Source organism: Doryrhamphus excisus, linkage group LG2, assembly GCF_037039965.1.
Source record: "Doryrhamphus excisus strain RoL-2023G ecotype Guam linkage group LG2, RoL_Dexc_Guam_v1.1, whole genome shotgun sequence".
NCBI lineage: Eukaryota > Metazoa > Chordata > Actinopteri > Syngnathiformes > Syngnathidae > Doryrhamphus > Doryrhamphus excisus.
In genome coordinates, this window is record NC_136358.1 from 7677888 (window position 1) to 7704896 (window position 27009).

The 27009-nt window shown below is 43.4% G+C and overlaps 2 protein-coding genes across 3 annotated transcripts; one reads left to right on the top strand and one right to left on the bottom strand.

The window, feature by feature from the left end:
- Nucleotides 1-1770: 1770 nt before the first annotated feature.
- Nucleotides 1771-12686, top strand: ajuba (ajuba LIM protein). The gene is made up of 9 exons (XM_058067004.2): nucleotides 1771-2086; nucleotides 2174-4038; nucleotides 8242-8343; nucleotides 8413-8480; nucleotides 9638-9700; nucleotides 11167-11297; nucleotides 11370-11421; nucleotides 11503-11571; nucleotides 11644-12686. Exons 2-9 carry the CDS (start codon nucleotides 2580-2582, stop codon nucleotides 11749-11751), a joined length of 2052 nt encoding a protein of 683 aa, XP_057922987.2. The 5' UTR covers nucleotides 1771-2086; nucleotides 2174-2579; the 3' UTR covers nucleotides 11752-12686.
- On the bottom strand, nucleotides 12118-26616 carry acin1b (apoptotic chromatin condensation inducer 1b). 2 transcript variants are annotated; one of them, XM_058067002.2, is made up of 17 exons: nucleotides 26446-26616; nucleotides 24571-24636; nucleotides 24378-24489; nucleotides 24181-24248; nucleotides 23011-24099; nucleotides 22830-22903; nucleotides 20152-20272; nucleotides 17356-17401; nucleotides 17126-17274; nucleotides 16905-17054; nucleotides 16669-16831; nucleotides 15552-15697; nucleotides 15355-15462; nucleotides 15169-15276; nucleotides 13699-14038; nucleotides 13280-13380; nucleotides 12118-13076 (listed from the first exon to the last, which is right to left on the bottom strand). In XM_058067002.2, exons 1-17 carry the CDS (start codon nucleotides 26578-26580, stop codon nucleotides 12750-12752), a joined length of 3303 nt encoding a protein of 1100 aa, XP_057922985.2. In that variant the 5' UTR covers nucleotides 26581-26616; the 3' UTR covers nucleotides 12118-12749. The 2 variants fall into 2 exon arrangements, with proteins under 2 accessions (XP_057922985.2, XP_057922986.2); XM_058067003.2 differs by having other exon boundaries at nucleotides 13280-13377; nucleotides 26446-26615.
- Between the last annotated feature and the right edge of the window lie 393 nt (nucleotides 26617-27009).

A 27009-nucleotide genomic window follows, 5' to 3' on the forward strand; every position in this document is an offset into this window, starting at 1 on the left:
TTTATACATGACTATTTTGCCGGAAGCGATGTACACAAAGCACAAAAGCCTCTACAAACTATTTTCTGTATTTTCTGTATGTTTCTGCAAGTGGTTTCTCCAACACAAAGCCCAGAAGAATTCCTGTCAGCTTTTTAGACAAGTTCCCACTCGCAGGCGGCGGTGAAGGCAAATGGCTGCACGAGACAGGGGTTCAATCTGGAGTGGAGGGGGGCCGCCATGGCAGGTGTGTGTAAAAAAAATTTGTGTAAAAATGTATAAATGTGTGGAAAAGGTTATAAAGCTATCTCTAAAGCTTTTGGGACTCTAGCAAACAACAGTGGGAGTCATTATCCACAAATGGAGCCAGGCAACAACATCTGTCTGTCTGTCAGCAGCATCCAAAGAGTTCCAAGACCAAACCACTGCTGAACAAAAAGAACATACCTAAAAATCAATTTAGCAATTTTGAGTCCTTGTGTGGTGATGATAGGCTACAATCAATATATATCAGGAAGGGGGCAAACACTTTTTTTTAATTTATTTTCTAAGATATATATATATATATATATTTTTTGAGACTGCTTAAAACGCTTGAGTGAAACGCCAGTCATTTCATTCAGGTCAAACAACACTTAACAAAGGTTGTGACAAACATAGACATGTATTTGTTCAGTCTGTTCTTTTAAACCACCAATGGTAATGGTAATATATTTTTCCTATATTTTATGGTTACAAAAAAGTATACTTTGGATTTGAAGAGGGCCAGCACCTTTACTGCTGTACGAGTGCCGGCTCAAAGTCCTGCTCTGAGGCTGCCTGCCTTGGCCTGGATGTTTGTTCTAGACTGGATCATCCTTGGAGAACTCAGACGTGACGACAAAAATGGGGGGAGAGCACTAAGTCGCCTCACTCCTCTGCTGTGTGCATCCGCACATTCCACAGGCTGCTGGTACAATAAAGTAGTGCCGTTGCCTTCACAACACAGAATAGAAATATCGGCGCTTTTAGGATGTTTTGGAGACATTAACTCACGCGAATGCACTTACATTTTTGTGCATTTTAATAAATTTCACCACAATGATACAAAATAATAGAAGAACTTTTCAGTGGAATGTCTTTAGTGTGTATGGCGGATACTTTGTAATGCATTTTCTCGAGATAACAGTGCAGGTGTTCTCCCTGAAGGTCACGCTATTATTTACCCTATTAAGGCTAACTCGACTTCAATTGTGGATATCTTAGAAGAAAATTGCCACCTTTACAGTAATTTGGTGGCATGCTGAGTCCTTTAATACTTGCACAAACTTCGCAGCTAAGAAAGCGGCATTTTTAGCGTTTCTTTATGATAAATGGTGCTTATATGTCTTGGCTGAATGTTGAGTTTGGATAACTAAACGGTTATGGCTGGAGGAAAGGTGTCCCGGCTGGCTGCCTGGCTGGAGGGGGGGGGGTGGAGGAGGGGGCCAAGCCGCCGTTGACTGATAAAGGAACCCAGGGAAGGGTCAGGCTGGACTGCGAGAGGACGCTGAGTAACGGTCCCGGCTTGGTGCTGCCTTCAAAATAAAAGAGTCTGTGCTTTCCAGCTTACAAAAAACACATGTGTATCACTAGGACTGAGGGTTAGAGAATAAAGAAAACTTGGTATTTTAGTTAGAATGCGATCAAGTCAGGGTTTGTCATTGATTTCTTTCATAAATTTGCAAAGCTCGAGTCAAGGGTTGTTTTACTTTGAAAAGCCAATGACGGAAGTAGTTGTTATGTCTTTGGTTACTTGATTGTTATAAAAAGGGGGAGGTAATTATTTAGGGGAAGAAAGAAAGAAACAAAGTTGTCGACCATGCAATCCGCACGGGGAGGAATTTTATTTATATGGAGGAACTCTTTTAATACGGATACGCCGCTTCGTGCACAACCATAGAGGGGTTTTTTTCTCTAAAAGAATTGTCCCGAACTTCTCCGTTAAAATCGCACCGGACGGGATTTGAAAAGAGGTAATGATACACCGACGGACTCAAGAGAAGAAGGCTTGTTTCTGGAGGTCAAATTCACTTTTGATTTCTTTTCGCGATTGGGCTTTTATTGTGGGATGAATGGCAGAAGTCTGGTGAGTCGTTCACACGCACGGATTTGTTGTCTTCTCTCCCTTGGGGGACACATGAAGTATATTTTTTGTTTTTTTTTATCTTTTGAGGGGGGAGCATCTAATCCGAGAAGATCACAGGAGATTTTAATTTAAAGGGCCCTTTATTTAGAAAGAGTGAGACTATGCAGATGTGGAGGGTCCACAAAGGACCGCTTTAGTGTCCTCGATGTATGCTTCTTCTCTAGCCTGCTTGGACTCCTTCAATAGTCCAAATGGATTCTACCTGGATGGTCTACATCATGTCAAACAGCAGATGACTCAGGATTAAGTCATGTAACAGCCATGGAATGGTCTTATTTATCTGGTTTTCTATTTGTTTAGTGTGTGTACATATGAGCATATGTGTACATATGGGACTTTCAGGCCAGTTTTAGCATCAGAGTAGAAAAAAAGCAGTGGATTTGAATGTTTTTATGCTCCTCTTGCTTAATTTGTAGCTACAGCGCTTCACGTCATGGATCGACCGATAAGTAAGTTGTTAGAGAAGCTGAAGCTCACAGACTCGGGCAGCGTCAAATTCAATGGGTCCAAGAAAAAGCAGGACACAGCCAGTAACTCCAACAACAACAGCAACTGCAACACTGGCATCCCTGGGGGTGGCGGCGGAGGTGGCGGTGGTGGGGGAAGTCTGCCACCCAGCTCCACAGCAACCTCGCCCTCCAGACCAGGCCAATTCTCCACCACAAGCGAAGCTCCTGTAAACGGAAGACTGGGAATGACCCCGCAGAGTGGACCCCCAGAGGGCGAGCAACTAATTCACCCATCCACCCTGGCCCCCCTGAGGCGTCGCTCCCCCCAGCAGAGGGCCTCCTGCTACCTGGGAGAAGGCGTGGACTCCCAAATGAGGCGAGAATCCGGCCTGGGTCCAGAGTGTGATGTATTTGGATCCAAGTCATCTTTGAATCAGCGCCGTTACTCCTTGGAGCTCCAGCAGCTGGTCAGAAGACAGCAACTCCTCTCCCCGCCGCCATACCCAGCCAACCCCGCCAGTTACGGGTCTGCTTCCAGGACCAATGGAGGGATGGCAGAGTCCGGCTACATCTCAGAACCAGAAAGGCACAAGCGTCTTTCTCTCCAGGAGGCGTTGTTCTACAAGCGCCTGAGCACAGGTAGTGAACCGTGGGAAAGCACCAGACCCGCTTCTCTTTCTCACACGCCGCACCGTCCATCTGATGTCAGCAGCGGGGTCAATGGCGGCGTCGGAGGAGGCTTCTTCTATCCTCCATGTCCAACTCTGAGCCCATGCTCGTCTTTCAGTCTCCAGGAGTCTGTGCTGGTCAGCCCCAGGTCCAGCTTTGCCTCCAGCACCGCGAGCGGTGGTGGTGGCGGAGGCAGTCCCATGGGGAGCCGTTGTAGTAGTAACCGGACCAGCGGCATCAGTCTGGGCTACGACTCTCGCTACTCCACCTCTGGAGGCCTTCCACTGCAGCAGCAATCCCCCTCCATGCAGACAGGGGGCATTGCAGCTGGATATGGTGCTCCAGGAAGGGCTGCCGTGACCCCCGTCGAGGCCTGGACACAATACCTGGATGGGGGGATGCGTCAAGGTGATAGCCGACACTCATACCCGCCTGCTGTCGGAAGTCCAGCTGCCGCATGCTACCAGGCCGGCCCAGAATGGTGGGACGAGCAGAGGGCAGGAGCAAGAGGCAAAGATGTGGGGGTGGTAGGAGAGAAGACCCGCTACTCAGACCTGCCCGGTACACGCTACCAAGAAGAGCTGACCCGGCTTCTTCTAAGAGACGCAGCATTAGAAGGGGACGGTCTTCTGGAGGGCCTGATGCTGAAGGAAAACGCTCTGGCCCTCACGGCTCTGTCCAAACCCAGCACGGCGCTGGGGCCATCATCAGCCGGGGGGCCGGTCAAGGCTCAGGAGGAAGTTGGGGCAGCAGAGAACCGGCAGGAATTCTTTGGTGAGATCCTACACATCCATTCATTCATTCATTCATTTTCTTCCGCTTTTCCTCACGAGGGTCGCGGGGGTTGCTGGAGCCTATCCCAGCTGTCTTCGGGTGTGAGGCGGGGTACACCCTGGACTGGTCACCAGCCAATCACAGGGCACATATAGACAAACAACCATTCACACTCACATTCATACCTATGGACAATTTGGAGTCGTCAATTAACCTAGCATGTTTTTGGAATGTCGGAGGAAACCGGAATACCCGGAGAAAACCCACGCATGCACGGGGAGAACATGCAAACTCCACACAGAGATGGCCGAGGGTGGAATTGAACCCTGGTCTCCTAGCTCCTAACCACTAGACCGCCATACCGCCCTCCTACACATCCATTACTTTTGAAAAGTACAAGTAAACTACAAAGCAAGTATATGAAACAGAAATATTTTTTTGTGGAAATTAGGTTTTTCAAAATTCCTGATTTAAAAAAATAATAATAATAAAGAAAACTGTGGAGTAGGGGCTAATGGTAGACTTTCTCCTCAGGAACCTTTAACACAAAGTAAAAAGTCACATTTTTGGTACATGCTTTGAATGGGGAAAAAGTAGTGCCATCTGTTGTGCCACCAAAAAAATACAAAAATGTGGGACTTTTTCCACAGTGAAGTTGGGGGGCAAGTAGCGCTATCTGGTGGACCAAAAATCTGATAGTAAATTGAACTCTATTCTACTGTTTGCAACAGATGTTGGTTTTCCAACGCTGCTACAGTTTGGGACTGGGGCAAAGTTTGTTTTTTAAGCCCTGAGAAACAAGGGTTCTTCAAAGTCCCCGATAATTGAAAGAGGCTGCCATCGGAAAAGGGTCCGTTGTTAAGACTTTTTCCACAGGAAACACGAACAGACAAAACCGTTAAAGGTGACAAATATTTGCTGCCTGCTTTGAAGGAGCGAAGGAGATAAGCACCATCTTGCGAACAGACAACAAAAGTGAAAGCCGTTTTTGATGTTTTTTGGTCATTAGCTAGAATACTAGTAAAGCAAAGTCAGTCATTTCAGTGGAAATTATGTTTTTTACCCATGTAATGTAGATGGAAATGTGTCTAATAGTTCTTAAAATCCCTGGTAAATGATAACATGTTGAAGAAGAATGGTGTAGAGGTACCGCCAGAGTATTGCTATGATATGCGGTGATGTGTTCATCCACTTCCTGTCGTGGTGTTGTTGTTATTATTAGCATTATGCTGGATGTCAGCCGGCTGGAGATTTGCAGGTTTGCATGTAAATGAAAGGGCTTGCATGATGATGATGACGATGATGATGGTTGCAAGGATAGAGTAGTAGTTGGAAGCATGCATGGATCTTTTGGAACCTGCATCGACACGCAGGCTTGGAGCAAACATTTGATGCTGGAGAACTTATCCAGACAAGTTGAAGATGAAGCAGTATTACAAAGACGCTCTTACACAAATTGCATGGTTGAATTTAAACTCTGCAGTGAGTCATGGTGTTATGGTGGCTGGAGGAATATGTGTGTTTCTTTGTGGCAGGGTGTGTTTTCCTTTGGTGACTTCAGGCCACAGTCATGCCCTGCAGTGTGTGTGTGTGTGTTTTCCTACCATGGCGTGTGCAGGGGCGGTGTGCTGTAGCCTGTTTTTTTTGCTCAGGTATGCGTTCCCGCAGGGGACATACAACATTGTACAGCTCAGCTATCAGGGAAGAATAAACGTGCAACAAGGCAGCCATAACATGCAGAGAAGTCCTTGTACATAAATTTTACCTTTTTAAATACACAACAACAATGGTTCTCAACTGGTTTATCTGCGGAACCCATCATCACCCCTTAATGACAAGTGGTGAATGAATTTTCAACTCAAACCTCTCATATCTTACGCTTTAAGGCGCCTGTCTGTTCAGCAGCATTCACAGGCATTGGGTCATTACATTATTATTATTATTATTATTACATTACATTATTTTTGTGGTTTGTAAAGGACCCTGAGATGGGTCAATGATTGGCAGCAACATTGACTTTCATGCATTTCAGCTTGTAAAACACATTATTTTGCTGAATGCCTTGACAAAGACGCATTAGCGCCACCTGGTGTAAAATTTTCGTCATTATGAACAAATGTTGTTTACATTTTAGGCTACTTTATGGTAATGGTTTTATTTCATTTGAACATGCATCAGATTACAATTGAGTGCATCATATAATCAGTTCACAGTTCCACATGTCCAAAAGGAGTAGGAAGAAGCAAAGCTTATTAAATCCTACCCCTCCATCTGGTACTTTTACAATCAGTAACTGTTACATTTGTTCACTTCCTGCTTTCCATAATACAGTTTAAGTTTTTTTTTTTTTTAATAATGCACCTCGTGCCGAAGTACGAGGTGATATGACCATACAATGACATAATGGGTACCATAGTAAGTGCCAATATAGTGATATGTATAGCACATCATGACTGGTTCAAGACTCTTCATCCTTGTATTTAGCAAACATCAACTGCTTGTATTGTTTCTTGAATTGGCTCATCATTGTGCATTGTTTAAGGGTCTTACTCAATCCATTCCATAGTTTGATTCCACATACTGAAATGCTATGGCTTTTTAACGTAGTCCTAGCATATAAGTGTTTCAAATTTAGTTCTTCCCTGAGATCATATTTCTCCTCTCTTGTAGAGAAGTATTGGATGACATTTTTAGGGAATTTTTAGCCTTATGCATTATTTTAGCTGTTAAAAAAAAATTAGTATTAGTATGTTCTCTGTAGGTGGCATTATGAATTATCCTTACTGACCTTTTTTGCTGTACATTTAGCGAGTGAAGATTGCTTTTATAGTTATTACCTCATATTTCCACACAATAAGTAAGATATGGTAGAACCATATACCATTTTTTTATATTTTAAATATCCTCTGTCAAATTTGAAAATGGAAACACTAAATGGTTAAGGGATTGAAACTTTGAATCTCAGCAGCAGCAAGGCGGGTTATTTAAAGACTGCAGCTTTCTGGTTTAGGGCTCGGCGGTGCCAATTTCTAACTGCCGTTGCAGCGCAAGCACAGGAATGCTTGATTTGTGTGGCACTCCCTCAGCCACATTAGAAAGGAGGGAAAAAATGTGGGCAGATCCTGGAATAGATCACAGGGAACAGGACGTCCACACCGCCGCTGTGCATTTAGTACCCCAGTGCCTTTTACTTCCCCTTTGGACTCATTTGTATTCGTTTGGAAAGTACAGAAAAGATAATAGCAAAGGCTGACTGACCTAATTATGGTTTTTCTTATATTATCCCATTTGTCAGCACGACAGTGAATCATGCCCCGCATAGGTAGGCCGGATTATTATGTGCTCTGCTGAACTACTTCCCCATTTCTCAACCGATTCCAGTGTCCAAATGTTCGGTTTATTCAGGACAAATGTCACATTTCCCTAATTGCTACATTTTCCCAGGCAAAATGGTCCGGTGAGATAAATGGGGATTCTTATTCCAACAAATATCCACAGCATACATTCCATTCACCCTTAGAAATTTTTCTTTTTTCACAAATTTCTTTCATTTTTTATTTTTACAGAATGAGTATGTGGTAAACAGCACTCTGATTTTGAAGGCCGGAAGTGTGTTGAGAATGTCTGTTGATGGTCAAGAGGAGCTGGGTGCAAGAATAAACGTGCCGTTCGTCCTCATTTCACTCAGATGTCGCACAACGTCAGCAAAACACTCATTTGCATCAACAAGCGGTAAAACGCAACATGGTGTTAACACACTCATACAGCTTGAGTCGTACCCACACAGCATGCTCTGCTAAACTAAAGCCCTGTCCACACGGGAGCTTTCCTGAGATGTTCATTTTTTTATAAGTCGGATGAGTAAATAATTGCATCAAGACAGGAACCAATCACTGAGTGAAAATTATGTAATACACAAATTTCATTCCAATACATGGGGGTTCATAACAGCACTATCATGTGGTGTATTTGTCAGAATAAAGAGGAAAAAAGGCTTCTCTGTTGCTAGGTGGGATTCCCCTTTAATGTCAGCATCCTGGGTGTGAAAATCCCCCGTGTGGTGCGAACGAGCGTCTTTACAAGCGTCGACACTTTAGATCGGATTTCACAGCTCCCGTCCCCTTTTTGGAAGGCGTCGTAAAGGGCAGGGAGACCAGACGGCGAGCAGCTACACACTCCTCTTATACATGCTTTTTGTGGCAGGGACCTGCGTCAAGTGCGGGAAAGGCGTGTATGGGGCGGACAATGCCTGCCAGGCTTTGGACAACCTTTACCATACTCGATGCTTCACCTGCGTGTCCTGTGGTGAGTGGACCCTCCTTCCAAAAACAAGTCAGATAGGACTGTATAAAAGTATCTATCTCTTTCTAACAGGACGCACCTTGAGGAACAAGGACTTCTACAACGTCAATGGCTCGGTGTATTGCAAGGAGGATTATATGGTAAGATATAGCTCAGACAGGGGTGTCCAACGGACGGCCCGAGGGCCATTTTAAAAAATATTATGTAAGAAGAAAAATTTTTTAACAGTACTTTTACTAGCATGATGATGTAGTCAATAAACAGTCTTAATTTTTAATTATGAGAATAACATAGTATTATTGCTACTTAAATGACATATTTCATCACAGCATTGTTTACTCTTGTAACGGTTTATTCTTGTAAAATTGTGACTTTCGTTAAAGTAAGACTTTTTTCCATTTTGACTTCAGCAGTTTTTTCTGTTTCTGCTTTTTTCTTGTAAAAAGGTTTCGTAATTCGGACTTTGCTGCCATAATATTTTTACCTTCTTCTAACAATATAACTTTTTTTCCAAAAGATTTTTGTTTTTTTTGGTCTCATATTTCAACTTTGTTATTAAAGTGAAGTAACTTTTTCCGTGTATTCTATTAGAAATATTAAAGAAACAATTTTGTAGTAGGAATTGGTAGTATTATTGGAAAAAAAAACTAAATCTGAGATTTCGAGAGTAACGTCATAAATTCAAGAGAAAAAAAACTTATATGATGAGAATAGTCGTAAATTTACGAGAAAATCGTAATATGTGTCAGAGGGAAAATAGAGGAAGAAAACTTTCTCTTGCTTTATAACGTGGCAGCAGAACAGCAGTGGAGTATTTAGCATTTAGATTAGCATGGCTACCCTGCGTTAGGCCAACAGTCACGTAAATTCCCACTTTTCTTAGCTGTCTCAGGTAATGCCTGTAACATAAAGTGACATGTTGGTTCTTATAAATGGAGGACGACAGGTTTCTTCTCGTAAATTGATTACTTTATTTAGCTCTTGAAATCGCAAAGTTCTTTTTGTTTTTATGTGTCCCTAATACTCCATTGGAATTATCATCAAAAGGCACACTTAAAAGCCTATAATTTTCTAAAAAATTAAAGTTCCAAAATCTGTAAAAATGTTATTGTGATTTTGGTAAGCAAATTACTAGATTGAGTGTTGGACCTACAATGCTGAGTTCGAATGCGTTTTTCTTGAAATCCTTTCATTTTCCAGTATGTGGCCTCATCGGTAAAAGTTTGAACACCCCTGATCTGAGGCAATTTTTCCCCAGTTGATTATTCTAATCACCCTATTCTGGTCTGCCATACAGTTTTCAGGATTCCAGGCGGCTGCTGAGAAGTGCAGTGTGTGTGGACACCTCATTCTGGAACAGGTGAGTAGTGGGAACATACGGTGGAACCTGGGTTAGCGTTAGCCCTGGTTAGCATGTTTTTCAGTTCAAACGTTGAAAACTGAAAATGTTGCTTCTGTTTACGTGCGTATTCCAGTTAGCAGACAATACAGCACACCTCTTGTTGTGTTATTTTGATACACAGTCTGAGCCCAACATTTTCTCACTAAACATCCTTTGCTTCTAACAAAGAAGCTAGCTTGCTACAGAAGTCAGCGCTTGACTCCAAAAATGTGAACGGAAAACACGTTTTATAAAGAAATACAGGCTTAAAACAATTCCCAACCCGTATATAAATGAGGAATGAAAGGGATACTCTTACCGTCATTAAAGATGTGATTCTTGATGTTAGCGTTGCCAAAGACTATGTGGTAGCGAGACACCGTACTGACACATCTTCCTGGTTTGCCATGAGTTACAGTCATTATTTGCTCCAGTTTTGTGAGTGTATATGGTGTGATGCATGAAAACATAAACAAGATTATTGAAAAGCACAGAAAGCTTACTCACTGTCAGACATTATGACAATAATGCTTCTATCATGTCTCGAACCTGCTTGAATTTAGCTAGCTAGCTGGACTGGTCTCCAGCCAATCACAGGGCACATAGACAAACAACCATTCACACTCGCATTCTTAACTATGGACATTTTGGAGTCGCTAATTGCATGTTTTTGGAATGTGGGAGGAAACTGGAATACCCAGAGAAAACCCACGCAGGACTTACATGATTTCTTGTGGGAAAAATGGATTTGGTTAGCGTCTGACCTTCTGGAAGGAATTAATGATGCTAACCAAGGTTCCACGGTACCTCAGAGTCACTTGGGACTTGCGGTGACGTCCTTCCTTCTCTGGTTTCCCACGGCAGACTTCCACTGGAATGTTTCCCCTCTGTTTTTATCACAAACAAAGACATTTAGGGGTGAAGTCTTTGACCATATTAGAGCATGCTAACTGATATGGACTCTGAATGGAGATACTTGGAAATTGAAATTGGACAAGAAAGGTTCCATGTTATAGTTTTTTTTTTTTTTAAAGTTGACCTATTATGCTTTTTCCACTTTTGACCCATACACGTAGTTGTATTGTCGTGATAAACAATGCCAATGTTTCAGATAATGAGGTTTGAGCATTTGAAAGTGAGCCCTGAAAAAAGTTTGGAATGGCTCAAAATGCTCTGTTTCAAAAGGCGTGGTAAAACTGCCCCTTTGTGATGTCACAGAGGAGCGGAGTTACTTGTACTGTATATAAACTCTCTGCCCTCCTCCAATGCTAAAGCTACTTACCATTGAACTGGTGCATGCAAAAACCAAGGTTCCACTGTATTACTGTTTTTCTTGACTCTGCTCCCTTTTAGTGATTGATATGGTGTACCTACATTCCAACAAAATACAATACATGACTTTTGTGATATATTTCGTAGTAATATATTAAGCTTCCTTACCTCAGATCTTGCAAGCTCTGGGGAACTCCTACCATCCCGGATGTTTCCGCTGCGTGGTGTGTGCCAAGGCGCTGGATGGCGTGCCCTTCACCGTGGACCAGCACAGCCACATCTACTGCGTGGCTGATTATAACAAGTGGGAGCACTGACTAAATTTAAAGGGGAAAAAAATCTAACCTTTCTAAGAAATGTTCTGTTCATTTTGCAGGACTTTTGCTCCAAAGTGTGCTGCCTGTTTGCAACCCATCTTACCAACTGAGGTGAGACTTTTGTTGTCAAAATAAAATATAATGTACGGGGAAAAAAAAAACATCTTCAGTGAATTTTCCTTTGCATTTCAGGGCAGTGAAGAGATCCTCAGGGTTGTGTCCATGAATAAGGACTACCACTTTGAGTGTTACCACTGTGAGGTGAGTATTTTTGTCTTTTGTTGTTTTTTTTTTTGCTGACCTCACTTTATCCGCCACCCCACCCTTTTGCAGGAGTGTGGCAAGCAGCTCTCCGATAAGCCCGGCTCACAGTGCTTCCCGCTGGACTCCCATCTCCTGTGCCACCCGTGTCACATGAGCAGAGTGTGCAGCACACACTGAGGAACATCCTTTCTCTTTTTAAATTTCTCAGCATGTAACTGCTGATATTAAGACATTCCCACAGCTCTTTGACTTGAATCTGCCCCCTTTCCCCGACATAGTGCCACCTGCTGTTCTTCTGTACCATGGGTTATAAAGGGAACAGGAAAGACTACTGCTCAGTTGCTGTAGAAGAACAAGAAATCCTGCTAAACTCTGTACATAATTTTTTTTAAATAGCAAACATTTTGCACTTAACTTACTGTAAGAGATTTGTAAGGTAAATTTGGAGGACAATTTCTGTATTCTGTAATAAATTGTGTTGACTAGTTGATTAAATTGACAGCTTTCTATAAAAATAGTGACCCCCCCTAATAATTAGTATGATGACCAAACACATCATTTTACATTTATTAATTTCTTTTATGGAACTTGCAATACATTCAGTACTTGCAGGAAGGACGAAAAAAATCAACTAAGAATAAAATGTTAATAAAATGGAATTCTATTAGAAGACAAACCATTTGAATATAGATATGATTAACAGGAGAGTCCATTCATGGGGATGATCACATCCAGCATAGAAATGACTTTCTGCTAAATTACACTTGTGTTGAGACCGTGGTTTGTTTGCTTTCACAATACAGCAGCCCGTAAAGCTGTGTTAAAATGTAAAAAGGAAAAATACAATAAAATAAAACAACCCTCGCTAATCTGAAAGTGAGTGAAACACTAAAACTGATCTGAGGACAGGATATCTATTTTGGACTATATGGGAGGAATAAACTGCAGAACCACAGAACTTTGAGGGGAAAGAAAAAAAGAAAAAAAATGCAGCCTCCCAAACCTCAAGAGAACAACACTGCCCCCCCCCCCTCCATCTTTCTTCAACAGATGCCAGTTAAAAGCACAACATATGAAGGGGGAGTCTGCCCTCCAGTGGGGAGACAATGAAACACTTCAACAGGAAGCGGACTAAAGGGGACAATTAAAGTGAGCAGGTTGTGAGGCGTCCCCCTTCAGCGGCGCCTGTCTCTGGTGTCGCTCCGGCTACGAGATCGCCACCCAGCTGTGGTTCCAGCCGTGGGTCGCCCGGGACGACGATCGCTTTCCCTCCTCCTCTCCCCGTCTGCGCTCCAGCCTCGTTCCTTGTCTCGGTCGGCATCGGCTCCTCGACCGCTAGCTCCCCTGCTGCTCGTCATGGCGCTGCCACCTTCTTTCTCCCGGGCTTTTAGCCTCTCCTTCCTCTCCTCTTCTCGCCTTTTTTCCTCTTCTTCCTTCTTCTCCTTGAGCCGTCGCTCACGCTCCTTTTGGCGCTCGCCACGCTCCAGCAGCCTCTGCACAGCCTGGTAGGACAACATAAAAGGTGTGTTTGTATTAAGAGTAATAATAATGGATGTGATGTTCCCGTGCTTTCCAAGGCCCTGGGGCAGTCTGGACGGAAACATGGCTGCCAATTTGTGCCTACAGCTTCTCCGACCACAACAGAACATCCATTCGCATTCATACACCCGTGTGGGCAGTAGTGAGACAATAATCTAACACTAACCTGTTCTTCAGTGAGGGGGAGCCAGTATATACAAGGCGCTGCTTTGGTCTTGAGGAACAAGTCGTCTAGGAGCTTTGCAGGAGCCTCTTCTCCCTTCTCTGCTGGTGAGAAGAAAAAAACACACTTCCCCATCAGCAAAATCACCTAAACACTTTTCAATTAGCTCTTTAAATACTGGATTCATTTATTATAACTCCTATACCCACTATATTAGGAAAGGGGGGCTTCATTCATAGTTAGGAAGCACTTTGGGGATGTGACCAATCACAGTGGAGTGGGCGTACCCAAAGGCGGTCTGTCGGTGGAATAATTAAAATACCGTTTTGGCGGTTCAGCTGGAATAGGTACAACATTCTGCAAAATCCCAAAAGTTCTCTGTGCTGGTTATTGTGTGTAGCTGCTCTTTCTTTAGGTCTTACCCTTCTTCTCAGTCCTCCTCTCCTTACTCTTTGCCCTCTCCCGTCTCCTCCGCTCTCTGTCACGGGACCTGGACCGTCGCTCCCCCTCTCCCGGCTTTGCAAATTCCCGAATCTTGTCGCGGTCCCACTCACGCTCCCCGCGAGCCCGTTCTCGACGCTCCATTTCACGTTGGCGCTCGGCCCACAGGTCCCGCACGCCTGTCGCTCCTCGCTCACGATCTCGCTCCTTTTCCTTGTCTCGTTCGGGCATGAGAGGGGGCAGCCGGATCTGGGGAGGGGCCAGCTGAGGCAATTGGTGCTCCTCTTGATTTGGCTTCAGGATACCTTTGTGAAAGTCCACCTTAATGGGGGAGAAGACCAAAAGGATGGTAATGTCTTTAATTGGAGAATACAGTAAAGAAATGTGATTAAAATGTGACTAAAAATACATATTTTTAATACTCTAAACTACCCTATATTATGCCTCTCTGCCATCACCAAATGGCAGACCTTGGTCCAGATACAGGCTTGTGACCAATTAAAGTTAATGGGGAATATAACAATCACATGGCACGCTGCAGGTAGTTATTTATTTAATTATTACGTAATAATTTCAGCCATGACCGTTAACATGACAGCAAGCGTGGTGATGTTACTCAAAATGAGGCAATGAAATCGTTTGTTTACATGGCGGGAATGATCCATCGCTTTGCTATTTAAGCAAAAGATGCAACATAAAATAATTTACATTTTAAAGCAGAGAAAATAAATCTGCAAATACAGTAATCCCTCACAAAATCACAGTTCGATCATCACTCCCTAACTATATCACAGCTTTTTTGTGATCGACTACGACCTATTAGTCCAAAATATGCATATTTAAGCTAATTTTATGTATTCTTGGACTAAATAAAGGGTTTAAGCATAAACATTGTTAAATGGAGGAAAATAAAAGGCCTGGTAGACGGACTATACTGTACAGGAAGTTACACAGCAGAAAGTATCTTAGCTTTTGTGAGTGATTTATAAGAACTTCTATGTAAACTCCATAATGACTTCTATCACACAGTATTTTCTATTACAAAATGACTTCTATCACACAGTATTTTCTATTACAATATAGTACAGTATGTTTATTACATTTGGTTATATGAGTGTAAAGGTGATGATGGGGCGTTATTTCATGTCTACAGGGTTCTTAAGTTAAAACATATTTAGAGGTTTTTACAGGTTTTCTATGCTCCAAGTACAACAATATTCTATTTAATTCCAATATCACGGAAATTATCTTATCAAGATGGGGTCTGGACCAATGAACAGTGATAAATGATGGATTACTGTTACTGTGTACAAGAAAGTGAATGCCAAACCAAAAATAATTTATTTATGTGATTATACAAACTTAATCTTGTATGCATGTTGGGAATAAATGAAACCATTACAAATTGGCAGCGATCGACAAGTGTGTGTGTGTGTGTAAGCCATGGTTACCTCATCCTGTTCACAGAAATCCACACTAAGCACTTTGGGATTGCTCTGAGGCCATTTGACTCCATGCAGAGCAGCTCTGGTGGCCACTGCCTCTTCTGTCGTAGCATACTGGGAGGGGCAGCACATGACAATAAGCAAAGACAAATATCAAGTGTCCTTTGGTGAGAATGACAGTTTTGGGCTTACTGTGACATAGCAGTGTGACTTGATTTTGTCAATCCAGAAGCCTTCCTCCACCACGTTGCCAGTTTGGTTTAGCAGCTCTTTGAGTTGGCCCAAAGTGAACGGCCGGACCTGTCGAACAAATAAAACAGACTTTAAAAATATAGTTGGACACCAAGCAGGTCAGAAAGACTTCTTTCATTGATCTGAACCAAACCCACCAAGTTGGTCACATGGATGATGTTGGAGAGTTTGCCGCGTGGCGGTGAGGGCTGCCTAGTGGATCGTACAGGGTCGTCTATAGTGACAGACACTCCAGACCTCTGTTGACTGATGGAGCGACGTACCAAACTGTCACTGGGGGAAACTGAGGAGTGAGACATGAATGGAAAGCTTAAAAAGACTATTATGGAAAAGTCACTTTTAAAGTAATGTTCTCAGGCCAAATTTTGGCCTAAATTTTCAAAATTAACCAGAAAGTATGCTAACTGAGGTTCCACTGTATTTGTAATAACACGTCTTGGAGACAGCACATGCAGTCAAACAGCAGCAGCATAAGAGGGGGATAGGTAATTAATGTTTGTTTCAAGGTAGAGATGCTCCAATCAATATCGATCGATTTCCATGGAAAAGCATGTGATCAGCATGTGCCGATAAACGCCTTTTCAAAACTGATCACAAAAGGCAACCACCTCTTGCTAGTACTATTGCAGCCTTTCGCGATGCCTGTGTGCAGCGTAGTATTATGATCTAGCAGCTTGGAGTAGCATCCCCCTCCCACTTTCCTTCAAACTACAGTGTCGAACATACCTGCCATTTGTGAGAGTGATATAAAATGAAAAACAAAAAATGCCACAAAAAATATCTCATGAGGTTAGCACGTTAAAAAGCTTTCAATTAATATGGCACTTGAAAAAACAAAAACTTGACAGAGTTGGTGAGTTTGAGCCTCGCAGTGCAGCCTCAATCCAATTGCAGCTAATAAGCAATGCTGGACACTCGACCATGTGAAAGAAAGCTAAGCAAATAACCCCCAAAAAGAGGTGAATTAACAGGACTAGATGGGCAGCCGTTAAATGGAAGACATTGGGAAGTTCTGCTAGAGCGCCACCAGTCGAGCACCCAAATGTACTAGCATTAGTAAGGGGCAATATAAAAAGCATGGCGAGACAAAATAAAATGCATTCATATTGACGTTTAAACTGTCTAAATTCCAGCATCAAGGCTAGACTTCCAATAAGCTACAGTGGTACCTCTGAAACTTACTTTTATATTTATTGTTGAAATATAGTACAACACAGACCTTTAAACATCCAAAGTGAAGTTCTGAGTTGGTACCTTTCTTTGGCTCAGCATCAGGCTTATCACACGTCTCATCAGAAAGTCTTTTCTTAGATTTGTCTGTGGGGGTCATGTGCTGCGTTTCTTGCTCAGCTATCTCTCCCTCCTCCTCCTCTTTCATATCTCCTTGCCCATTCTCCTGGTTGTCCCCTGCGACCACCTAGGGAGGAGGTGCACACAGTCAAATGGCCGTCAAAGACTTGCTTGTTATTATTTTTCCCCTGCTCCCTCACTTGTGTGACCGTGCGACGAATCTTGAGGCCTTTGTCCTGGTCACCCTGGCTGTTGTCTTGGTTGTCCTCATCCCCGGACATCTGCAACTCCTCTGGGTGCAGCAAGTCAACCACAGCCTCCTGAGCTACTTTGATATCTGGGATTAAAGACTTCAGAACAAAGACACAAAGAGGGAAGGATTGAGACATAGAAACATTTTATTTTACTCAAAGAAACCCACCTTGAGTGAGTCAGTAGTGATGCTGATGGATGGCTTCTTGGAAGTGACTGCTGTGCTGGAGCCCCAACGTCTCTTCCTTCCTGCCACAGCTACGGTGTCGGGGTCTCCCCCTCCTCCATCGGTTGTAGTGCTGGGGAAAGTCTTGCTGTCTACAGAGGGGGCAAAAATATATCACCGGGGGGAAAAAACATGGCACAATCTGGAAGAACATTCAGGTTTCGGACACCTACTGGTCAAAGAGATCTTACGAGCAGCAAAAGCCTTTGGAGTGGTGCTCTGGAAAGAAAGGGGGAGACAAAAAAAATACAGAAACCCCAAAAGGAGCAAGGGTGAGATGAGAACTGACAGTGCATAACCCAAACGGGCAACAGCAGGTCAAACAAGGTAAGTGGCGAGGAAGGATTTGGGGGCTAAAATAAGGATTTAAAAAAATAAAGTAGTATGTTTTCCTGCTCCAAGTGTACCACACTGATGAGATCCCACATGTGTTGCACCTCTGCTCAAAGATCCACAGATAACGCTGACAGACTACATGATGTGCTGTATGTATGAAGACTAAGCAAACAGGGAATACAGCGTCTGTGTTTGAATGGGTCGTATTTATGATGTGATTGTGTTTATATTATGCATCCTATGTTCTTCGTTAACATTACCCAGGCTCTTATCATTTGGTCGTTAAAATATTACAAACTAAAACACAGTGGTGGTTCTATGAAGCAGAGGTGAAAAACACTAGAAACTCCTTTAGGCTGACAAAGGTCACAAAAGGGAACTATCGTATCTATAAATAAACTGCTGGAGCTGCAGTGTATATTTATGTTTTAGCACTACTATTCCTCTATCAAATTACAAAAACTGTACAAGACACTGATGCGATTTACAATGTGCAAAAAATGTTAATTTGTCTAGCAATTATTCCTTTGCAAAGCTATACATTTTACATGGTGAAAAGTTATTGCCGGGTACCATGACACCTGATTTCCTTACTGGACTACGGCCCAACCGCACGACTCTGTGTACTGTATCTAGGCAACAAGGATCCAATCGGGGAAGGCAGAGGAGTGAGGACATGCCTCGATTTGACTGTGCAGGAACTGATCACTGGGATGGCTTTTTGTCTTTGAAGGGGGTTGGGGGCACATTTCCTGATCGACTTGTTGACAAAGTCTCATTTCACAGGCAGTCTGTGATTAAAAGGGCATCAGGATGAGGTTCACTTTAAATGTCCAGGTGAGATATAAATCCATTTCGTCATCAGTCTTTCTAAAAGTCATTTGCTGTCCTGTGGCTTCTAGGCTTGAACAGCTGTTGAAAAATCAATCTTCAGCCTTTAAATGATGTGGTGAACTGATTTTGAATTGTAATCCAGGAGGTATTTAAAGTCCCATCACTTAGTTTGCAGGATGCCAGAAGTGCCAAGTTGTGGGTGTAAACGTGTCACAGATGCAAAAATGAATCAACACAAAAAGAGCAGTTGAGTGGGATATTGATGGTGACACACCCAGTGAGTCATGTTCAAGACCACCGATGACGCGGCAGCAGGAGAAGGTGGTGATAAGCTAAGCATGTGTGGCCGTATCTAACATGTCCTTAAAGTTATGTCCATTTTCAAAGTCTCTCAGGGGTGTTCATTCCTTGTAGAGCAGCGTCTTCCAAAAAAAAGGTTTCATATCATGGCAAATAGTTTCATAGTACATCCACTGCATGTGGAAAAATATCCAGTGTAATTATACTACCCCGCAGGAAGAGGGTAGTATGAGATTGGAGGCGTGTTTACAGTCACATCTGTCGTCATCCTCAAAATGGCCAGAGAGAAGGAAGGGAGGCGATTCATGTGATACACACCTTCCCCTTCTCCCCACCGTCATTCACCAGCATCACAAAGTACAGTCCAGTTCAGATCAGCAAGCAGCTTCCAACCCCTGAGGCAAGGTTACCATGACAACCAGGGCTGCAGTTACCATGGCTGCCACTGCTGCCGGTGGTGGTCTGACGGCAGCTCCAGTTGCTGCTGGCTCAGCGTGTCACTGGAGGGCTTACAGGCTTTATTCAGTGCCATGGAGGGGAGGGGGTAGACTCTGGGCCTAACTCAGGTACCAGCGATGCACTCAAGCATATCGGGACAGGAGTTGTAGGAGGAGTAGGAGAAGTGGAGGTGGTGTTGGTGGTGGCGGTGGTAGTAGTACGCAGCTTGTACCATTAGGGGCAATGGAAGAGGCATGGGCACCTTCATAACAAAGCAATCAATGTGGATTTAAAACAACAATCACACCATAAATGTATATTATGTATATAAGAGAGAAGCGTTCATGAGGGGATACAAAAGGCTAAAGATTGAAGGAGGAGGCCAGAGAAAAAGGGGGAGACAGTGAGAGGAAGACAGAGGCAAGAAACAAGCCATGTTGTATCATAACACAAAACCACTCATTAAATTAATTCTTAATATGTCATGAAAGGAATACAAGCTACATTTGCCAAACAACAAAACAAGCATGTGTTGCAGGCTCAAAACTAACTTAGCAAAATATTTCATGCCAAACATGTAACTACGCAATTGTGGAAAAAAATAACCTGCACTCAAGAGGGGATGATATTTATTGCCCATTTTGCCCTTCTTCCAACCCAGATGAGCACATCGATGAATGGGAGGCATGCATTGCAGGGCGGCAAGATGATCTAAATGAACACTGTTAAAGCTGAGGTCCAATGGCATCAGCACTTTTGAGCCCAAATAGGCAAGCGATGTGCGAGAGATGAGGATAGTTATGAATAATTAGTTGCATTAGACAAAGAATTACCACCACACCCAACTCCAACACAAACCTATAGGAAAAACTATAATACTCCAATTGCATTGCCTGTTACATAATTACAACTAAAAGCAAATGGATCAGGTTGCGTTGGGTTTGAGTGAGTAAAGCATCTACTATTCATGCTTGGATGTGAATGATGATGCAAGGTTAGTTGGAGACCGCGACTACCCCCCTCCCCCAAAGCCCATCAACCCGCTCTCTCGATTAACTTACCTCCTCTGGGTGGTCCTCGATGTTGACTTCCTCAGCTCCCGATGCCAGCTGCTGGGCCACAGGGATCTCCAAGTCTGGGTCAGCCTCTGACACCGCAGCCAGGCTGGGTTCGGACACCTCTCTGTAGGGTGAGGAGACGGAGGAAAGAACAAAAAGAGAAACTAAAATGTATGTGTGTGATCTTCAAACTACACACATTAACACCTTAAAAGTTGGTGGAGGGAGACCATTTCAAAACAGCTGTAATGTGATTGCTCCTCGCCAGTTACATATGATAACCACATTTGTAAAATAAATCCATACAAAGACTCCTGCTGTGTGTGATATGGACAGCAGAGATGAAATTGTATAGCCACTATTATCCATGTAGGAGAGATGCATCTCCAAGTGTCTTTAGCTGTGCTCTGGTGCTAGATAGAAAATACACCCCCACTACAAATATGATACGTGGGAAACAAAAAAATTTACCAAAAAAAACAGATTAAAGCATCTGAACAGATTACCTGTAGTGTAAATGCAGTTTAAAGGCCTAGGGTAGCTCACAGCTGCAATCACAGCAGGACTCTTGTAAGGTCCCAGGGGACAGAAAGAGTCCGAGTGCCAGGTGGGACAATTAACTAATACCACAAGGGCCCAACCACACACAGTCAACAGATGTCTAGTATAATGATCTCCCTTGACTACAATACAATACCACAAATACAGAATGTAATAATGTGGGAGGGGAGATCCCGTTTCTGTAGTAGGCCATTTATGTCTCTCAACAGGGGTCAAAATAGCCGTTTATTATTATCACGGAAACACGAAATCATAGGTCCATGAGTTATTAAAAACACTACATACTACTTTCAGTGCTATTTTTGGCACCGATCGAAGAGGAAAGCAAACCGCTTGTATTTTCTTCACCGAATAAAAAGACACACTGCGCCATTCCCACATGTTCACACCGATAACCCCCAAGTATACGCAAACGTCGTAGATCCCTGCTAACAGTAATTAAAATACAAGCGATCACGTTGCGTAAAACGACCATGGGGAATGGACACAATGAGAAACCTCTGCCCATTCTTACCCGTTCTTGTTTCCTTCGGAGACCATTCTAATTGATCTGGAAGAGGTTTCCGGCGACGGCAAACAATGTTGCTTTCGAGGTTTTCACTTGAATACGTGGATGCCGCAGTTGTCTTTACTCCAGAATAGCTAATTACTGCGTCGGTATCGAGGATGCAATGTGGGCATGGCAGCCATGTTGGCTAGTGAACGCCGTGTCGGAGGGGGAAAAAAACGGACAATCTTCCGGTTTGATTTTCAGAATAAAAGTCATGCTAACGCAAGCGATTCCTAGTCATTTTAATGTTAAAATGTTTAAGTGTTTAAAAACATTTCATGTCATAATTTCAGTAATATAAATGCGCATAACAAGTGTGTGCTGGTATTAGCAACGTGCGGAAATTACATAAAATATAACACAGACTAGACGTGGGTGGGGTGACGAGTTGGGGGCGGGCCAACAGAGAATCTGTTATGGGGCTGCCCCAGCATATGCCTGACAAGAAATAGAACATGCGATAATACTCAGCGGAGTTATCAAGAGGTTTACATTAGATTTAAGTTTCACGACTATTGTGTTTTTAAATGAGCCCTTAAATTGTACCATGTAAAATACAAAACAAACCTCGTAATAAATTAGTTTTGGTCAGGCATGCAAACAAAAACAGTATGAATGTACTGTACAATGGATCAGATAAAGGTCAAAGTTTTCACCAACAAGATCTATGAACCAGTGCAAGAATTACTTATTTTCAGGTGTGAAATGTGTGTAAGAATTAGGGTGACCTTATTTTCATTACCCCAAACCAGGGCAAAGCCCGTCAACGAGATAATCAAATGATACTTGAAGTTGACTTAAGTATGCCTTATGATTTCAGTACATTTATAGTATGCCTCCTCTGTAGGGATAGAAAATTATTATATGACAAAATACTGTATAATGTAGAACCAAAGATACAAATTTCAAAGGAAGAATGCTCAAAAGCTGTTGTGAAATTACTCCAAAAACAGAATGACACAGAAACTTAGGTCATATGCTTCTTAAGTTTTGGAATGTAACCATTATTTTTTGGAAAAAAATGTGTCCTTGAAAGTTGCAAGAAGTTGAATTTCAACCAACATTGGGCATGATGTGTGACGTTAACTCGACAAGCGAGTTGGTGGGTTAACTCCATGCATACGTTTTTCTTTTTTTGGGCTTTTTGCGGATTTTGCCAGAAAGGCACTCACCCGGCAACCTCTCAGGGATTGTCACATGCAGATGAGTGTCCTACTGCCGGTCAATTTAATGACCCAATGAAAAACAATGAAAACCTGGACATTTTCATCACTTACTTAAAACAAAAAACAGAACAGCCAGGCTAGGATGTGAAAACAGCACATGTCCTGGGAAAAAACAGGACATTTGACCACCCTGGTCATGGTTTAACTGAATTTGTTTTGGCTCTTGTGGTTATGGTATTCTTCAAAGGCACTGAAAGAAATCGCTGACTGCTCCTGTAGTGTCTAAGTCAAATGTATGCAATCATTTGTTTTTGTGTTAGTGCATGTGTACATAGTGATTGTTGAACATGTTACAGCGATTCTTTGTAGGAGGGGCCTAATTATACTGGGATTTTGTTACAGACCTTTTTAGGAGGCGACCCTTCTCTGACCCCTTCCCCTTTGTCTCATCATTTTCTTCTTGTCCTTGGTCAGCTTTCTGTGGTGACACACATTGAATTGCAAATAAGAGTACTTGCGCTTTAAAACATACAATTGGCAGCCCAGGCAGTTGCCAGATCTTTTTTTATTTGCTTGATCACTGACCTTGAGCTGCCTCGCACGGTGAGATTGAACCCTCACTGGTGGTGATGATGATGAAGAGCTCGAAGAGGAGTCAGATTGTGAGTCTGTGTCAGATGAGGAGCCTGCGTCTCGAGTTTCGGTCGGAGCAGTCGTGAAGTTGTCATCTGCCTGTTTCCCCTTGTCAAGCTCAGTTGTCACCCTTTCTTTGACCTCCTCTTGCTGCTGTTTGCTTTCAACCTCCATCTTCTCTTGCTGCATCTGGAGCACAGACTGACTGGTACCTGCAGAGGTGGCAGACCCTGCCTCTTCTGACTCCATCTTGTGCACCAGCATTGACAGGGGGCCCGGCCTGCGCTGTGCGAGGGGCTCGGGACTGCTGGATCGGGAGCTTGAATCTGAGTCTTGCCTCTGCCAGGCGGGAGGTGGGAGAGCCTGTGCGGCTTCTGAGCTTTCTCCCTCCTTGTCGTCGGTGTCTGGCGGGCTTTGCTTGGGAGTATCCGGGAGGCGAAACAGGTCCGGAGGTGGCGAGGGAGGAGGTGTTGGGTGGCGTAGTTGCATCAGGTTCTGGTGTGGCTGTGGTGGTGGGATGTGCTGCGGAAGCTGAAGCTTACGTTTGGATCTTGCGGCAGCAGAAGGCACACTGGGCATCTGCGGAGGCTGTGGAGGGGCTCGGTTGTCTTTTCGTGCCTCACCGGTACCAGGCCTCCAATCATCATCGTCCTCACTATCACTGTCATCATCTTCATCACTGTCCTCATGGACATGATCGCCGGCTGCCACACCAGCAGATCGGCTTAGGTGAAGAACAGGGTGAGCTGATCCGGGCTCTCTGGGCGCCACTCCCTCTTTCTCCTGGCCTCTGGACACAGCAGGGGGTAGGCCCTGGCGGTCAGGCTGGCCCAGGACACGCACCGACAAGGAGGCCACAGCACGTGGAGGTGAGGGGGCTGGTGGCTCCTTGTGTCCCTGAGGAAAAGTGGCCCTCTGACTCTTCGCTCCTGGAGCCTCAGGGGTCTCCTGGTTAAACATCATGCCCTCACCCATCAGAGATCCACCTCCAGCTATCTGCTCTGTCCTGTTGAGTGGCTGCTGGGGCGGCATGGGGTGTTTCTGTTGGGCAAAAAAAAAATCAAGTCAGTCTTGACTGTATGCATTCTGGTCAGTCAATATGTCAATATGTGGGATACAAACCATGTTAGAGACAGAGGAGTAGCTGTCATTGTCTGAGTGGTCTTCATCATCTGCTACAGCTGGACTTTCTAACAGGCAAATAAGAGAGATTTATTGGTATATACAAACCAGCATCTTCACTTGACGTTTAAAGCTAATCAGGTGTCTTCTGCAGAATTGGTTTGGTTATAGTGAGAGTGTTTATGAGCTTGTTATACCAGTTGTCTCGTCCTCTCGCTGGGCCTCACTCTCCATCCTTTGGCGGAGAAGTTCCTGTTGCTTGGCCAGGTACTGTTTTATGATGCTATTCTGGCTCATCTCTTCCCCAATCTGCCATAAAACAGAGTAAAACACACAAAAAATGTCAACTTAAAATGCCAAATAGCAAGACCATTTTAATATCCATACAACCTGAGAGTTAGGCTGCCGCTCACTGTGAGAGGAAGATGACTTTTGCAGGTTCTCCAGCATGAGCACCTTCAAGCAAAATACGTTCAAAGTTATAGATCAGATGTTTTGGACATAGTTTTCTTCTGGATACTTCGGCCTTCCTCCCACATCCCCAAAACATGCATGTTAGGCTAATTGGAGACCCCAAATTGTCAGCTAGAATAGGCTCTGGCTCACCTGTGACCTCATAAGGACAAGGAGCATATAATGCAATCACAGCTGCACATTGTCATAGTGTTTGGCACAGGGGTCAGCAACCCACATCCCAGAGCCTCTTTGTTGTGGCTCCCTTCGCAATGCTTGAATATTTTTTTAAGACATGTATTCCCCCAACGAGTTCTCAATTCTGCACGCATATATGCCTTCGTCTTCTCTGCCTATGATGCTGGCTTATATATGTGCTTAATATGTGGTGAGAAACAACACCAGCTCAACACTTTCTGAACATAGGTAAACATGGCAATACTTGCCGTATCGAGATTTCCCGAAGCTATTTGACAATTCTAAAAAAGGAATTAGAGACAAAGGAAAAAAACAGTTGCGCCTGGGTAAACATTTCAGATAGGTTTACATTATGTTACACATACATTTATGTAAGTTTATTGTCAATACTAGCCAGAGTACTTGTCTTTTCTCATCTGAACTATTTTGATACTCCAAAATTCCCCCCAAACCTGACAGTCGAAACCGTGGGAGACTCATAATTGGATGTGAGCTCATCACAGCTGTTTGCTGCCATAGTTGAGCTGGAAGAAACAGGGTGTCAAGTCACAGTGCTGCACATCTCTTCAGGCATCAGGTAGTGAGGTTTAACCAAAATGATACTATCATTACTGTAAAAGTTGGCATCTGTTCACTGTACTTCTATGTGTTTTATTCTCTTGTTAGAACTGGTAAAATAAAAATACATTTTTTTTTAAGTTTTACAACTTGGAAGTTTATAAGTTGTTGTTTTAAACTTATTTTTTTGCGGCTCCACACTTCTCACAGTATTGGGATCATGTTTTGAGTCAGTCTTGCAACATGTCTGTGTGTGGAGTTTACATATTCTCCTGTTGTATGCGTGGGTCTTCTCCGGGTACGTCTTCATCCCCAAAAATATGTTAGGTCAAAAGGGCAAGCGGCATAGGAAAAAGACTGATGGTATACAAACCGCTATGAAACTAGACTCCAGCAACTGACAATTTACTTGTCTGTGTCGCGTTAAAGAGGATTCTATAATTCGATTTCATATTTTGAGATGTAATAAGAGCAAAATTGCTACATTTGGCAGCATAAAAGAGGCCCTTTTGGTTAGATCTACAGTACTAAGGTCAGCCTGCGTACCCAAAAAAAAGAATGGTACGGTATGGTTTGTTGATGAAAGCCAAGCTCTATGGCCTTGATACAGTTGAGGCTTTTGCTAAAATGACACTAAAACACGGGCCCGGATTACATAAGACATGAATTACACATAAAAAAGTGTTTATGTTGCTACGCGCGCCCCCGTCGCTTTTAATTTGCACACGAGAGCGCGGTCACGTACAGGCCTCGACTTGACAGGTGCACACAACAACAGTGTGCAACACGGTGCCACAACTAGTTACCCAGTCAGCCATTAAACTAGCTTCCTGCTTAGCTTCTTTTACCACAAACACTAAAACTCGAGTGTTTTTATGTCATTTCATGCGCCATGACACTTTGTGTGCTGTATTCCCTTCCCGCTTCCGAGCCCCCCCTCCAAAACACACACACACACGCACGCATACACACCATTAACCCCCCAACCCACCCCCACATTCTAAACTTGTCCAGACTCGACACAAGCCGTCCATAACAAGTCTCCCCAATACTCACCCCTTTCAGTCGCTGAATGAGTTTGTTTTTTGCTCCGCTCTTGGGGAGGTTTCTATGCTCCAGCGCGGCTTTCAAATCCGCGACACGGAGCGATTGTAAAGGTTGTCCATCAAGCGTAATATCCTCGTCCGCCATTTTGCTCCCTTTGCTTGTCTAAAGTACTCCCGACAAGCCGTCGTTACTGCTGCTGCTCGGCGTCATAGTTCGGCACTTTCCGGAAAACTTCGGCAAAGCCTTAAAAAAACAGCTACAGCTCCTTTTTTATCGGCCCTCAGCCTACTGTAAAACATACAATCAAGCCATTATTAAATATTGCACTATTTTTTGTCGCGTATAACAAAAAGCTAAGATAGCTTGGCAGATAATAACCTACATTGGATTGGTTTTAGCATCTTTATTGCACAAAATGTAGCAAAGTGCCCCTACTTTGTTTTTGGACACCCCTTCTGTCGGACTATTCAACTAAATCATTTTTTATCAAGTCATTGTTTATTATTCCTATTTTGCATATGCAAATTGTTACCTCATCAAATGCATTAGTCTGACAGAACAGCAAATACAGGC

Excerpts from the sequence above, each read along its gene's own strand:
- ajuba (XM_058067004.2), top strand. The coding sequence starts at position 2,580 with ATGGATCGACCGATAAGTAAGTTGTTAGAGAAGCTGAAGCTCACAGAC. Across the intron at positions 4,039-8,241 it reads GAACCGGCAGGAATTCTTTG|GGACCTGCGTCAAGTGCGGG; the intron begins GTGAGATCCTAC and ends TTTTTGTGGCAG. Across the intron at positions 11,298-11,369 it reads TGCGTGGCTGATTATAACAA|GACTTTTGCTCCAAAGTGTG; the intron begins GTGGGAGCACTG and ends TTCATTTTGCAG.
- acin1b (XM_058067002.2), bottom strand. The coding sequence starts at position 26,580 with ATGGCGGACGAGGATATTACGCTTGATGGACAACCTTTACAATCGCTC. Across the intron at positions 24,490-24,570 it reads AGCGGCAGCCTAACTCTCAG|ATTGGGGAAGAGATGAGCCA; the intron begins GTTGTATGGATA and ends GTTTTATGGCAG. Across the intron at positions 20,273-22,829 it reads AAGGGTCGCCTCCTAAAAAG|AGAGGTGTCCGAACCCAGCC; the intron begins GTCTGTAACAAA and ends CTCACCCTACAG.